We start from the raw sequence: 16,381 nt of genomic DNA, 5'->3' as shown, positions 1-16,381 counted from the left end.
GCTATTAATTTAGGTTCAATACCTTTCTTGCTTCTCACCTTTCATTTAATTCCTGTATTCGTTTTAAAAATGGATTTTGTCTTAACTTTTCTTGAATGAAAACAAGTATTTGAATCTTCCTTTATAATTCACTTTTTAGTGTCCTGGAATTATCCTCCTTACTCTTTTCTGGAAACTTTCCCAGCCCAATTAATATTCCCTTGAATATAGTGAGCCCAGAATGTACAAATAGTATAAATTTTGCATCACTGATTTGCATTAGAAGAATTTTAGGTTTGTGTCTTCATGATACATTCTACTACTAATAGTCTTGTTGATAGTATTTCCATATTGACCCACTATTCCGAATCAAGGATCTTCTTGATTCTCCAAATCATAATCATTTACTTTATGTTCATTGTTTCAGTGCCTGATACCTTTATTATATTTTCAATAAAAATCTCACCTGTCCTTACAGATTCAGCTCAGCACTTCTGCTTCTTGTCACCTTTGGCCTCACACCTACATACTAGATTTTGTTTGGAATCAAAGCCCAACTGGTTGAACTTTGAAATCTTTATCTTCTATGGCCGTGACAGCTGGTAACTTACCGTTTAAAGATTGGAATTATGTAGTGACTTTAAAACTGCTTTGAATAAACCAATTTTGTTGCTTGAAAATGAATGCACTGTACAGTGGAAATTTTGTAAAGCCATTGGAGTATGTATCTTCACTTTATTTGTCTCTGGTCTTTTCGTGTATAACTCCTTATTTTCTCAATATAAACAATATGCATCTGCCCAGTTCTTTGAAGAAATAAACAAACCAGCAAAGGCTTCTGATTTAGTGTTAGGGAAACTGCTGACATACTGGAATTATTTCTGAACAAACTTATCTCTCTCATTAATTGCGTTGTCATCCAAAACTGGCTTCCATAACACTTGTTGAAGTTAATATATTTTTCAGATCTATGCTTTTAAGTTCACTGTGCAATATATACCAATATTGAAGTATTATCTATTACCTTTTCTGCACATACTTCACATACTTGATAACTCACACTGTAGGTCTAGAATGACATATTTCAAAAGTTAGTCTTAATTCATTCGAGGGGTGGCTGAAAGCCCTGGAATATAAAAGCTTGAATGCTCCTATCATAGTTCTAATAAATGGAGCATTTAAAGCCTTTTATTTCTACATTTAGAGTAACTGACATTTAATCTATTAATGTTCCTTGTACACCATTGTGTTACATACACTTTACATATACATTTTTTCATATTGCTCTGCCCTTGATCATGTTTTTGCAAAATACCCTTTTAAGGTAAGTTTTATAGCTATTTTTTTCAAAGTCCAATTTTAAGAGTGTAAAATTGGGTTACACTGTACATTTCATCATATAAAGCTGTGCAGGAAGTTCACGCTTAAAGTTGCACTGCTTAACATAATTTCTCTTTCACTTTATATTTAAGGCCTGCTTCTCCACATTATGATCACATTCCCAGCCTGACTACCCTGGCCCTGCCTCCAGAGTTATTTTATTACAGCTCTTATTTTCTTGGTCCTTGACCCCCACCCTGCCTCATACACAAAAAAAACTCTGACTTTGGATCTTTTTCTGGTCTCCCTCTTCCCTTGGCCCTGCCTCTTTCTCCTCCTTGTCATCCTTCCTCTCCCCAAACCCTTTTTCCCTTTTCCCCCCCAACCCACAGATTGCTCCTTGAGGCTGTGCATTTCTGACTGTGGTCCTAAACCTGTACCAAAGGGCTCCATCAAATGGCTGAGGTTAGTTAGTGCAGCTCCCTGCACTGACTACTGTCTGCCACTAGGTGGAGGTTGATCAATCTAAAAATACAGGTGAGTGTAATTTTAAAAGTATGCATTTTAATAATGTGTTGTACAGGGTGTTTACAATTCTGAATTTCTTTTAGAGTAGTGATTTTTTTTTGAAGTTATTTTAGCAACAGTGTACAGTATGGTCAGCATTTCAACTTGAATGTTGTTTTCTTCTGGGCAGTAAATGTCCAAAGGAACGTCACTCTGACTGTAACATTGATTCCTACGGGAACCTATGATTCACTTAGTCATTTCACTTTAAGTCACAATTTGCAGGAACACAACCACAACTTTAAGCGAGGACATCTGTATGAATATTGAACTGAATTCTATTTTTAAGCTGCTTCCTTTCAACAGATCATTTTTGAATTTTAGAACTTGAAGCTGACTCTAATCTCTATCCTTGCGATTCTTTCGTATTCTTGGATCTAATGTTTTTCTTTTAACTTTCAGCCTGACAAAATTCTTGGAGAAATTACATCCCTGTAGTTTATGAAATCGTCCATCTTTTAGACCAAATTAGACAGTGAAACAACTTCTTTAGAACTCCTACTAACCAAGAAAGAACTCCTAGCCTGCTTTGACCGCTATTGAAATAGACGCTCTCTCTTGTGCCACAATGGCAAGTTTTGGCAGAGGCCAGAGCAATCAAATGCGTACTAAGAGGAAGAGTCGTTTTCACGATGCAGATGCTGGAGGTCTCACTGCAGGTCCACCTCTGAATATCCAGGCAGCTCTTGGGACATTGTGCCACAATCCTCACTTGGCTGGCTTAATAAATTCTGGACAGGGTCAGAATTATGGCCTTCATGGTGCAGGACAGGGTCAGAACTTTGGCCCGCAAGGTGTGGGACAAAGATCTAAAGGTTTGATGTCTACAGCTGGTGGGCCATCACGATACAGCGATACTGCTAGCAGTAGCTTACCTTCCTTGTTTGGAGTTAGAAACCAGAATCAACAATCTCATGCTGTTCAGAAACAGATTGATGCAGACAGGGCCAGTAACATTCTAGCTGCGTTTGGTCTTTCATCCAGGGATTTGGATGAACTGAGCCACTATCCTGAAGATAAGCTTACACCTGAATCCTTGCCAGAAATTCTTACGGAGATAAAGAGAAGAAGAGCTAATGAAGGAGCAGCTTCAAAATACAACAGAGGTGACGGTTCTCCACGACATGACCGTTCCTACAGAGCCTCTCATGATGATTGGGAGGAAGAAAGACACTTTAGGAAACGTAATTATGCAAGTCGTGACTCCAGTCTTGACTCAGTAGTTGAATATAGTCACGGTCATTCTTCTCGAGACTCAAGTGCTAGGTATGACCGGAAGGACTATGAACGTGAGCGATTAAGAGGCAGTGATGATTTCTCCAGAGAGGAAATGTGCCTCTCTGAGCCCTCTCACAATTTCAATAAATTTGATTCTGATTATGGAAGAGCTGCTCATCTTCCTTCTCCTCGTACACACGAGAGATCTCTCTTTGAGAGAAAACGAGGATCTCCTTCATTGAACAACATAAACGATTACCATGGTTTCTTGCCAGCAGTGTTCCCCTACTTGTGCTCGCTGTGTGATCTAACCATTCATTCTGTACAGGTGAGTGACCTCTAACTTCTTTAAGAATTACTTAATTAAAAAAAAAGCTATAACTGCTGCAGCTTTCCTTAGACTTGGAAAACATCATTTGGTTTTAAGATTCTCCCAGCTGACCTTCTGGATAATCTTTGCTTCTGATGCATTATTCAAAAATGTGATGCAATTAAATCTACTTTTCTACGCAATCTTTTCTTTCAATGCACATGTATTCATATAAATTAACCTCTTATTGAATTTTGAACGTAGTATTTCAGCTAAATGTAGCTTCTGCACAGTCCTGACTCTGAACTTGAACCTCACTTTGTTCAAGTTTTGATTAATGCGACATCACTATTAAATCAGTTTAGGCTAGAAATACAGAAAACCTTATGACGTTTTCTAAGTCATTACTTTTTGGATCTATTTTAAGATATGATATTTTTGCGTGGACAGTATTTAATCAGTTTTCCTGACGTTATAAGTCATATTTTCACATAGGTGACATCATCCATTTAAACTTTATTCTGTCAAGTGGTAGCAGAAATCATTTTCAGAGCTCCCACTATTTGAGATTTGGTGTTCAAAATAAAATCTGGCATGTTTGACTTTTTGACAGTTGATATGACTGTCTTTATTTTCCTGTTCAAACTCTCTTTTTTATTCCTACCTTCTCTCTTTGACCCCCTGTCAGTCTTGCATCTCCACTCAGTGTTTCTTCCCTGTGCTCCTTAGCATAGGTTTACTTGCTTACCAGAAACTGTAGTTTCAGTTACAACAGGATCCATGGGTGTTGTTTTCCTTGTTTTGCCTTGCAAATTCATGGGCAATGGGAGAAATGTTTGATAAATAACCAAAACTTTGCAAAAGCAGTCAGTCATACATTTAAAAAGAAAATTGGGTGGCTGGCATCTAGATTTCTGCCACTCTAATTACATGTTTCATGGTTTACAAATGTAAAGGAATGCAGTTGTGAATTTCTGTTTTCAGTGAAGCATTTATATTCTATTGTGAGATTTTAGCATAAATCCAAATCAAGTTGAACTGTATTTGTCCCTGAATCTTTAAACTTTGCTTCATAAGCATTTGGCTTCTAAAAATTAAATGCTTTGAGTTAACCCCATAAGTTGTTGAGGAGCCATTGGTGACAATTTATCACGTTAATTGACAAATTAATGGTAAAACTGAATCCATCAATAAAGGTAAGTGATTATTACCTTCGCATAAAAGTAATCGATGAAGTCTGCATAAAAAATGTCTCACTTAATTTCAAATCATAGATCTGAACATTGTTGGTAGTAATAAATGGTGCATTACTACATCTTCGGTGTTTTGTTGCAAGGGCTGGAGTCTGCTGGTATTCCAATCATTTATAATAAGTGTCCAATAATCTTAATATCTGTTTTTATATTAAGTTGTATTTTACTGTTGCAATGATTATGGAAAAAGCAATATTTTTTATAAAGTCGAAATAATAGTCTATCCATTGTCAAAGTAATATTTGATAGAAATATAACCTGCGATTATAGATATCCTTACATATCAGATTTATACAGGTGGGAATGTTTTTCCTAAGGACTGAAAATGTGCTGTATAACTCTAAGACGCTAAGAAAGGAATGGATTTTTCTTGACATTTTTGGTGCTACTGTGTAGTGTGCAGCCAAATTACAGAAAGGCTAGGTTAGAAAAGATTCTGTGATCATGGAATTCCATATGAAATTGGAGCAGGAGTTGACCCCTCTAGTTTATTGTTTTGATAAAGTTGTGGTCTCGACTGTACTTCACTGTCTAAGCCCAATAGCTTTGACTCCCTTTTTATTGAATAATCACTAATGCATTCCTAAAATTATATAATGACTTACCCTACACTCCTCTCTGGTGAAGAGAACTCCATATACTAATGATCCTTTAAGAGGGGAAGATTATTCCTCAAGTCTAAAAAGGACACCTTTTTTTTTGAACAAAATAGAGTCCCCTGATTCTAGAATCTCATGGCATTCTCTCTTTCAAGTCCCCCCAGAATCTTTTATGTCTCAATAAGATTACCTCTTAATCTTCTCAACGCTGATGGATAAAGGCCTATCCTTTCCTTTTAGCCCCTTCATCCCAGAAATCGGTTGGGTGAATCTTATCTGAACTGCTTCTGATGCAGTTATATTCTTAAATAAAGAGACCAGTGCTACATGTACTGAACGTCACATCGTCATGAAGTTCTGCAGTTTTCTTTTTCTGCCCCTGTTCAATTTGGCGATTGAAACCGTACTTTTGTGACCTGCAATGAGATGTCTTAAAATTATTCATGCCCAATTTGCACAAAATATGCTTGTACACAATATATGTGTGTGAAGAAATTACTAGGTTTTTGTTTTCTTATTCTTCAATTTCACCCCCATTGTTCCTTTGTCGGTATTTAAAATACCAATCCTTTCTCTCCATTATTTTGTTTTTCATAAGAAGTGGAAGATCTCCAAATCCTGTTTATGGAAATGTTCTGTATTGTTCAGTAGATGTTGATGAAAACTGTAAAATGTAACGTAATTCATTCATGGGATGTGGGTGTCACTGGCTGGGCCAGTATTTATTGTTTGTCCTTACTCGTCCTTCACAAGGCAGTGGTGAGCTCCTGTCCTGAACTGCTGTAGTTGATTTTAACGGAACAAAATTTTGAAAGTGTTGGTTAAGGTGCACTGATCACTTGGCAGTTATCCTTTAACAAGTCTATATAAAAAAAAATTATTGGAGCCTTTATTCAGCACTTTGTTCCAAACATCATTTGTCCAAGCATTTCTTTTATTCCCTTCTTTATGTATTCCTTTATAATTTGATAGAAAGCGACACTGAAATATTATTAGATTCAATGAATTGATTTCATATGCAAATTACCTGGGCTGCATTGTTAACTATTAAATATTATATGTGTTATATATATTAAATATGTTATGTCCTGTCACTACTAAATTCTACAATTCTTATGCACTCCTTCAACCTGTGTTCTCTGTAGATGGCTTTGTGACAGTAACTTCTCCATCTTCCGTCTGACTTAATTTCATACAGGTTACTGCATAGATATTTGAAGATCTTATGTAACACTCTTTCCTTTTTTTTAAAATTTCTTTCACTTTCCAGAAACAGGGCGAAAGAATTAAGCTTAAGTCTGCCCAAGGTTTTGCCATGTTTCTTACTATCTGGCTGAATTCCCTCCAAACAGATTTTGTACCTATTGACAACTACAAAATTCTTGTTGCTCCAACATCTTGTACAGTTAATGGAATATGTACAGTTAAGAGGCATGTTTTACATGCAGGCTGCTTCCTGAGTTTTGTTAATAGAAAGATCAAAACATCAAACTTATAAATCAGTTGCATTCTGCAGAATTTCGATTTGACTTGATGCCCTATGAAAATGCTCAAGAAGATCTATTAATATAGAAAATAAACATGAGCAGAGAGCCTTTAATATGTTTGAAAATCTCTGATAAGAAGCTGGAGGTTTGTCTTTTGTTACTATTTGGTTAAGATTTACAGCTAGTCACATTTAAGAAAATCTCTGTCACAATTACTGAAGCATTGTTTTTAATTGTGTTCTTTTACTTGGCTGCTGACACTGTTTTCCAGTTAGTTTGGTTTCTTGCCATCATATTTGGTTGATATGGAGGAACTGGCAGGAAGCGGAATAGGAAATATTTAAATTTTCAACAGTGCTAGTTTGAAGGAAATTGATGCATGATAGTTCTTTTATAGCAGCCTATGATAATACTGTCCGGAGAATATATCCATTGGGCTTCACTCACTTAATGATTAAAATCCTAGTGTTTGCTCTACTTGTCATTTCCAGTTCTATATATTTATGCTTCAGTTCCTATGTAATTATCAAGAATATTATGTTTAGATTGATATCTGGTTCATATCTGAAGTACAGAAGTTTCACATACGATAAATAACTTTGAATGTTTGGCGACTTGCTGAATAAGCAAGTGCATATCTCATAAATATAAATGTAGGATGAATGACAGTTTCTGTTCTTTAACCAAGCGAAAATTGGTTGTTAGCCAAAGCATAGGACAACTACATTCCTTTGAATTGTGTTACAGATCTTTAATGTCAGTTGGAACAGATAGAAGGGCAGACATGCTATTAAACCTGCTAATTTGTTACGAGAACTGTAAATTAATGTGAATAATACCTTTCAAAGTTTTGCATAAGATTCAAATTCTCCATCAGGCATAATTGTTAATTGCTATCAGTTTCACAGACTTTGGAATGCTGGGAAGTATTGTGTTCAAGGCAGAGAAATGTTATGAAGAAATTTTGTGACATGTCTTCAACATTTCATGTTCTGTATTTTTTAAAAATTCAAATGGTTTAACAAACAAATTCTGCACTTGTGTGTGAAATCCCTGTATAATTTTAATTCCCCTGAGCCCAAATACCAAGTATTTTCTGTAGCTGAAATAAGAACAAATATTAGAAGGTCCTGATTTTTGTTCCTGGGTCAAGGTATAGAATCTGGACTCTGTCGGGTGGAATTGTCAAATTTTCAGTTTCTGCTCCATTCTTGATTCCTGTGTTCTCTTTGTCTCCCTCCGTAATACTAGCAATGGTATAAACACACAACGTTTTTCTATCTCCAGTCGTAGTATCACTTTAACATGTCACACTCGCTGTTCTTTTCCTATCTGGCATGCTCACTACATACTTCACATAACTTTCATTTTAATTTGAGATCTGGTAAATTTTGCTTTCAATGGTTCACCAGAGACAGGTAACAAAACTGACATCTCCCCAACAAAACATATGCTTTGCCACCTTCTATCTCTTCTAGCTTTCCTTGTTTGCTAAGCAACTTCCAAATGCCTTTTTGATAACTCCCAAGTTTTAGTTAAATGTCCCTGGAAATTTGGCATGTAGGTTGGGATAATCTCTTACCTTTGGTTTATAAACCCTACTTTCATTAATTTCAAGGGCCCTTTCACCTGATGCCTGTATATCAGTTTAAAATAGTGTCCTGTGGACTCATTAGGGATGTCCCTAATATATTCAAAAATAAGAGGACTCCTTTATCTCCATCATTCCTGACATTAGGCTCTAATCAAGGAGTTTAACATTTGATGCAATCTTTCTGATGCTTTTTGCAACTGTGTGTAATAAGATGAACATATAAGTTGTTTTATGACTAAACTACTCATTTCTTTGAAAATTTATAGCAAAAATTTGAACCTTTATCTGATTGTATTTCTTTGGATCAACCATTTTGAGTGAAAAAATATTGAGCCATGGTAGAATCAAAGTCATCCTCTGAACTGTTATCTCTTCATTCTTCTTTTATCTTAATCTTCTCTTCAACCTAATCATATTGTCTAATTTCTGTCTCCCTCCCTCGAGTTCAAGCTTTCAGACTTTGTTTCATTTGCAACTGAATGTTAAGTAGTTTTAACTGTGATACATCAGTTTCATGTTTCTTTCCTTTCAATTGTAAATGCTGGCAAATCACTTTAATAATATTGTTCAAGTAATTGGCAACAATCAAAGCCATTTTAAAATTCTAACCCGCATAATATACTTCACAGCAGTGCCTGTTTTTATGTCCACCTATGTACTGGTTTCTTTAAGGATTCGCAGGTCAATCTTAAGCTCAACAATGTTTGATCCTGGATGAGCCTTTACTTTGCTCTTGTCCAGTATTACCATCAGCTAGGAGAAGTCAAATTCCAGCATGAAAACTAGCTTAATAGGCCCTAACGTTTTTAAAACCTGGGGATAAAAGTTAGTGGTCGCATTTAGAAATTTTCCAGTGTACCTTTCGCATAATGGCACATCTTTCAAGCAAGGGAAACAAAGTATGAAATAGATTAAAGTAGACAAAAAGATGAGAAGGATTCATTGTAAATACCAGAAAACTATTCATATTCACTGTGTTTCTTTTATCCATACAAACTTTAAAACCTCAGTGTGATGATGTAAAACTATCTCCACACTGAGGCATCTTGCATGGGGTGGTACACCTGGAATTGGTTTCTTTTTAGAGTATTTCTGTGCATACACCAGATGCTTTTTCTTCAGCTGTCTCTCTTCCTCTGACACCTAATGCAAACTGCAAATTAAACTCATTTACTTCTAACTTCAGAGTTAACACGAGTTCTCTGCACGTAGTTTCCAGCAATTTTGCAGGATTTCTGACTCTGGAGTTTAGCGTTCATACATCCACACTCTTGCTTTTTCTTGCATACAGATGTGATGTTTCGATTTTTCTGTCTTCACGTGCCCTTCGGCTGCAGGCACCAGCACAGATTTTTTGCTTTCTTTCATTAGGCTACTAAGCCCCATCTCTTCACTTCAAGAGGTTGCAAAGTTTCAATAAACTGCATGTAAATAAGCAGGCTTTCAGAATTCTTACCAGGAAGCCCACAAGAACAATTTTTTGAAATGAGACTAGTTCCAAGCCTCTTGCTTCTTAACAGAGATAATACAAAATATAAATTAAACTTAAAAGTTACATATTGTTCTGAACACATCTTGCAGCGTTTCCTCAAGATCTGATTTTTAAAACCTTGATGTTAAAATGTATCAAAGCTGTGGGCTTAGAAAAGGGTGATTTTGATTTAGCATTTCGTCCTTAGCTAATCTGTTTCCTGATAATAGCAGTTGGATAATAGGAAATTACATCCTGATAATATTAGAAGATACAAATGCCTTCCGCTGGACTACTGCTGTGTTACAGCATGAACGTGATTTATCACGGAAATGAATGGAAAATATGCTTACATCATTGTCTAACCTCACTTGTATGATGTTTATTTTTTAATGTTAATAACCTATTGTGACTCCTCAATTTTCATTGCTTTACCATTGCTGGCCATTGTCTTCAGCTTCCAAGGCCCTGAGCTCTGTAAATCCTTTGCTAAACCTTCCTGTGTCTCTACTGTAAGCTAGTCCTTCTGCTTCATTTGACCAATATTTGATATTTGTCCGAATCTTTCTTAATGTGTCTTTGTTTCACAATTCTGTGCAAAGGGTCTTAGGAGACTTTAAGAGCCTTTAGAATTTTTTCTAAAGGATTATAAATGTCCAGATTTATTCAGTACATGGTATCACTGCTTATGGTTGATTGATAACATTTTTGCATATCTAATTTTTCTTTAAGTTTATTCCTTCCACACCTGGTCTGATGAGGATTTATAGATGTATGAACATTGTTCACATTTATACAATTTGTGGAAAAATACTGTTCAGTCTGATTGTGATCTGATCCTGGCAATTAAACTGGGCCTGGCAATAGCTTCATATGATGTGTAACCTAGTACAGGCACTCTGAGGTGCAAATGGGTTCTGTTTTCAAGTCCATTCTCAAGTCAACTTGTATGTAAGTCAGAACAGCATGCAGGATAATATAAAGTAGTTATTCTTAAGTGTAGGAAATATTTGTATGTTGGATATTTAAAATTACACCCTGCATAGGATCATGTTTGTAAGTATGAGCATTTGTAAGTCTGGGAGCGTCTGTGCTGAAAATTATTTTCCTAGCCTTAAAATAGAAACTGAGTAAATATGTGAGGATTAGCTGTTGAAAAGTCATGTCATGTTAGTGTGATGCCAGATCAGTGTTGAGACTACATTCCAGATTCCTGTATGAGAGAGTGCCCAGAGTCTGTTTCCTTTGAGAATAGGCAATCTATTTCATTGTTGATTTAGAAGACATCTTTTCTTGAATACTGCTATTGTATCTGCTTCCACTAGCACCTCTGATGGCACGTTCCATGGAGTTGCCACCTTTGTGTGGAAAACTTGCCTTGCATGTCTTTTTAATTCTCCCCCCCCCCCCCCCCCCCCAAAACCACTCCCAGCACTTTGAACCTGTGTCCCTAAGTAATGAACCCCTCCCATCTTGGGGGAAAAGCCTCATACTTCCAAATCTGTCTATGCCATTCACAAGTTTACAAACTTCTCACACGTCGCCTCTCAAACTCCTGCATTTCAGTGAAAACAGTTGCTAACTGAGTTCAACATTCTGCTTTCATTCTCTTAATGCCTGTGTTCCATTATGAAACAAAGGTTTTTTTTAATTTGTGATATCTGAGATTAATCACCTGATTAATTAACTGAACTTGCTAATTAAATTTGCTCATGCTCTTCGGGAGGGTTTAAACTAATTCAGCAGGAGGATGGGAATCTAAATTAAAATTCCAGTATATAGGAGGTTGAGTAGTGAGATCGTAAATAAGGTTTCAAGGTCGCGAGAGGGCCACCGGCATTTAGGATGTTGGTTTGAAATGCGTCTACTTCAACATGAGCATCCGGAATAAGATCGTGAACTTGCAGCATGGGTTGGTACCTGGCATTTCGATGTTGTGGCCATTTCAGAGACATGGATAGAGTAGGCACAGGAATGGTTGTTGCAGGTTCCGGTATTTAGATGTTTCAGTAAGAACAAAGAAGATGGTAAAAGAGGGGGAGATGTGGCATTGTTAATCAAGGACAGTATTAAAGTGGCAGGTCATTTGAGGACTCATTTACTGAGGTAGTGTGGGCTGAGATTAGAAACAGGAAAGGAGAGGTCACCCTGTTGGGAGTTTTCTGCAGGCCTCCAAATAGTTCGAGAGATGTAGAAGCAAGGTTAGCAAAGATGATTCTCGATAGGAGTGAGAGTGACCGGGTAGTTGTTATGGGGGACCTTAACTTTCCAAATATTGACTGAGAATACTATAGTTCAAGCACTTTAGATGGGTCAGTTTTTGTCCAATGTGTGCAGGAAGGTTTCCTGACACAGTATGTAGACAGGCCAACAAGGGGCAAAGTCACATTGGATTTGGTACTGGGTAACGAACCTGACCAGGTATTAGGTTTGGAGGTAGGTGAGCTCTTTGGTGACAGTGACTACAGTTCGGTCATATTTACTTTAGCGATGGAAAGGGATAGGTATATACTGCAAGGCAAGTGTTATAGCTGGGGAAGAGCAATTAAGATGCTATTAGGCAAGATTTAGGAAGGGGAAGGAAACTGCAGGGAATGTGCACAATTGAAATGTGGAGCTTATTCAAGGAACAGCTACTGCATGTCCTTGATAAGTATGTACCTGTCTGGTAGGGAGAAAGTAGTTTGAACGAGGGAGCTGTGGTTTACTAAAGGAGTTGACTCTCTTGCCAAGAGAAAGTAGAAGGCTTATGTTAGGATGAGACATGAAGGCTCAGTTAAGGCCCTTCAGAGTTACAAGTTAGCCAGGAAAGACCTAAAGAGAGAACTAAGACGACCCAGGAGGGACATGAGAAGTCATTGGTAGATAGGATCAAGGAACATCCTAAGGCTTTCTATAGCTATATTGAGAATGTGTATAGGATATAAGCAGGCAGGGAAAGTGTTAAGATTTGAGTGTTGTGAAGCAAGAGGTTTAGCTGAGCATGACTCAGATCAGATAAGAACTTAGTTAACAATGGGACGCCGGAGGCAAGGGTAATGGGTTAATAAGATGGAAAAGCATTCATTATGTAGAGCTATTTAACAAGATAAGGTAGCATTCAGTATGTAATGTCAGTTAACAAGGTGAAAGGTGGGAAAGATGCTGGAGTCTTTTATAAAGGATGAAATTACGGCACATCTGGATAGTAGTAACAGGATAGGACAGAGTCAGCATGGATTCGTGAAGGGGAAATCATGCTTGACTAATCTTCTTGAATTTTTTGAGGATGTAACTCTGAAGATGGACGAGGGAGATCCAGTAGATGTGGTGTACCTGGACTTTCAGAAAGCTTTTGATAAAGTCCCACACAGGAGGTTAGTGAGTAAATTTAGGGCGCATGGTATTGGGGGCAAAGTACTAGATTGGATTGAAAATTGGTTGGCTGATAGGAAACAAAGGGTAGTGATAAACAGCTCCATTTCGGAATGGCAGGCAGTGACCAGTGGGGTACCGCAGGGATCCGTGCTGGGACAGCAGCTTTTTACAATATATGTTAATGATATAGAAGATGGTATCAGCAATAACATTAGCAAATTTGCTGATGATACAAAGCTGGGTGGCAGGGTGAAATGTGATGAGGATATTAGGAGATTACAGGGTGACCTGGACAAGTTAGGTGAGTGGGCAGATGCATGGCAGATGCAGTTTAATGTGGATAAATGTATGGTTATCCACTTTGGTGGCAAGAACAGGAAGGCAGATTACTACCTCAATGGAATCAATTTAGGTAAAGGGGCAGTACAGAGAGATCTGGGTGTTCTTGTACACCAATCAATGAAGGCAAGCATGCAGATACAGCAGGTAGTGAAGAAGGCTAATAGCATGCTGGCCTTCATAACAAGAGGAATTGAATATAGAAGCAAAGAGGTGCTTCTGCAGCTGTACAGGGGCCTGGTGAGACCACACCTGGAGTACTGTGTGCAGTTCTGGTCTCCAAATTTGAGGAAAGACATTCTGGCTATTGAGGGAGTGCAGCGTAGGTTCACGAGGTCAATTCCTGGAATGGCGGGATTACCTTACACTGAAAGACTGAAGCGACTGGGCTTGTATACCCTTGAGTTTAGAATTGAGACATATAAGATTATGAAAGGATTCAACACTCTGGCAGCAGGAAACATGTTTCCGCTGATGGGTGAGTGCCGAACCAGAGGACACAGCTTAAAAATACGGGGTAGACCATTTAGGACAGAGATGAGGAGAAACTTCTTCACCCAGAGAGTGGTGGCTGTGTGGAATGCTCTGCCCCAGAGGGCAGTGGAGGCCCAGTCTCTGGATTCATTTAAGAAAGAGTTGGATAGAGCTCTCAAAGATAGTGGAATCAAGGGTTATGGAGATAAGGCAGGAACAGGATACTGATTAAGGATGATCAGCCATGATCATATTGAATGGCGGTGCAGGCTCGAAGGGCTGAATGGCCGACTCCTGCACCGATTGTCTATTGTCTACAACGTTAACAAAATTCATTGTGTAACAGCAGATGGCTTAATCTTTATTATTGATGCTCGCTGATTATAACGGTCACCCAATTAATATGTATGTTGCCTTATCTGGATACTCCTCCCTGTAAGATGACTATATAGTTCATTGAGAAACTACTCTTCCAGAGAAGACCATGAACTCATGTCTCTGTGCACATGGGCGATTGTTCTCTCTTCTTCAAGGGCCCGGAAGATGAAAGAGATAAAGCCATACTGTGTCTCTGAGCGTTTTGCTTCAACTGAGGAGGGTGGGGGGGATGGGTGCGGGACGACAATATCAGGAATAAAAGAATGACCAGAGTAAGATGAGGGCTAATCAAGGATAGTAGTGGGAATTTATACGTGGAGTCAGAAGATGCGGAAGCGCTAAACAAATATTTTTCGTCTCTGTTCGCACTAGAAAAAGGCACCTTTGTTGAGGAGACTACTAGGAAACAGGCTACGAGAATACAAGGGATTGAGGTGCACCAGGAGGATGTGTTAGCAATTCTGGAAAGTGTGAAAATAGCTAAGACCCCTGGGCCGGATGGAATTTATCTAGGATTCTCTGTGTAGCCAGGGTGGAGATTTCAGAGCCTTTGACTTTGATCTTTGTCTTCATTGTCTACAGGAATAGTGCCAGAAGACTGCAGGATAGCAAATGTTGTTCCCCTGTTCAAGAAGGAAAGTAGAGACAACCATAGTAATTATAGACCAGTGAGCCTTACTTCGGTTGTGGGTAATGTGTTTGAAAAGTTAAGAGATAGGATTTATAATCATCTAGAGAGGAATGAGTTGATTAGGGATAGTCAACACGGTTTGGTGAAGGGTAGGTCATGCCTCACAAACCTTATTGAGTTCTTTGAGATGGTGACCATACAGGTGAAGGTTAAGCTGTACATGGATTTCAGTAAGGCTATTGCACAAAATACGAGGAAAGGCTGAGGGACTTGAGGCTGTTTCGTTAGAGAGAAGAAGGATGAGAGGTGACTTGATTGAGACATATCAGAGGGTTAAATAGGATGAACAGAGAGATTTTTTCCTCGGATGGTGATGGCTGGCACGAGGGGACATAGCTTTAAATTGAGGGGTGATTGATATTGCACAGATGTCAGAGGTAGTTTGTTTTCTCAGAGTAGTAGGGGCGTGGAATGGCCTGCCTGCAACAGTAGTAGACTCGCCAGCTTTAAGGGCATTTAAATGACATTGGATAAACATGGATGAAAATGGAATAGCATAGGATAGATGGACTTGAGATTGGTTTCACAGGTCAGCATGACATCAAGGGCCGCAGGGCCTCTACTGCGCTGTAATGTTCCCTGTTCTATAAACAATACAAAATGACCAGATTTCATCCTATGGTCTGACTTTGTCCTGGAGTATAATCAGCTAGGATCGCAATAAATGTAGAGCATTGGTCGGGATTTGAATTAATTGAATTTAAATGGTGTTGTGTTAGTCTTAACGAAACAGGGAAGTGAAGACTCTGGATATCAAACAGGAGTGTTATGAAGTTTTCATAACACTGGGTTTTCAAATTGGCTTTAAATGTTGCTAGGATTTTTCTGGAAGTAAAAGACGTAAGAATGGATTATTTGAAATACTTAACTAATGCAAAATTAAGTGTGTTAGCAGGTAGAGTCATAGACATGCACAGCATGGAAACAGACCCTTTGGTCCAACCTGTCCATGCTGACCAGATATCCCAACCCAATCTCATCCCACCTGGCTCATATCCCTCCAAACCCTTCCTATTCATATACCCATCCAAATGCCTTTTAATAGAGATAAAATCGGGATCTGCCAAAGATGAGGTGCTTAAGGAACTGAACAAGTAGAATTTGGAAGAAATTGAAATGTCACAGATGGAATTAGATGAAACACAGTTAAAAATGAAAAGAAATTTGATTGAGGGAAAGAAATAAGAAAGACTTCAATTGGAAGAAAAGAGAAATGGAAAGACAGGGCAAAAAAAAGGAGGGGGAATTGTAAATACATCTTTAATTTGGAAAGAGGAGGGAGAATAAAACAATAATTACAAAAAAAGAACTGAAAGGTAAAGGATGATTGAATGGGAAACAGAA

The 16,381-nt window shown here is 38.0% G+C and overlaps 1 protein-coding gene across 1 annotated transcript in view; it reads left to right on the top strand.

The window, feature by feature from the left end:
* The window catches only part of LOC122556835 (matrin-3-like), a 95,064-nt gene that overhangs the window by 19,717 nt on the left and 58,966 nt on the right, over positions 1-16,381 (top strand). Inside the window, exon 2 of the mRNA XM_043704071.2 lies at positions 2,269-3,412. Within this exon, the coding sequence (XP_043560006.2) occupies positions 2,435-3,412 (978 nt within the window). The 5' untranslated portion in view covers positions 2,269-2,434. The remainder of the gene's footprint in view (positions 1-2,268; positions 3,413-16,381) is intronic.

The sequence above is a fragment of the Chiloscyllium plagiosum genome, unplaced genomic scaffold (genome assembly GCF_037043375.1).
Source record: "Chiloscyllium plagiosum isolate Xiang-an unplaced genomic scaffold, Cpla_swu_hap1 HiC_scaffold_16, whole genome shotgun sequence".
NCBI classification, from domain to species: domain Eukaryota; kingdom Metazoa; phylum Chordata; class Chondrichthyes; order Orectolobiformes; family Hemiscylliidae; genus Chiloscyllium; species Chiloscyllium plagiosum.
The sequence above is the reverse complement of the archived record's forward strand: the minus strand, read 5'-3'. Positions and strand labels throughout refer to the sequence as shown.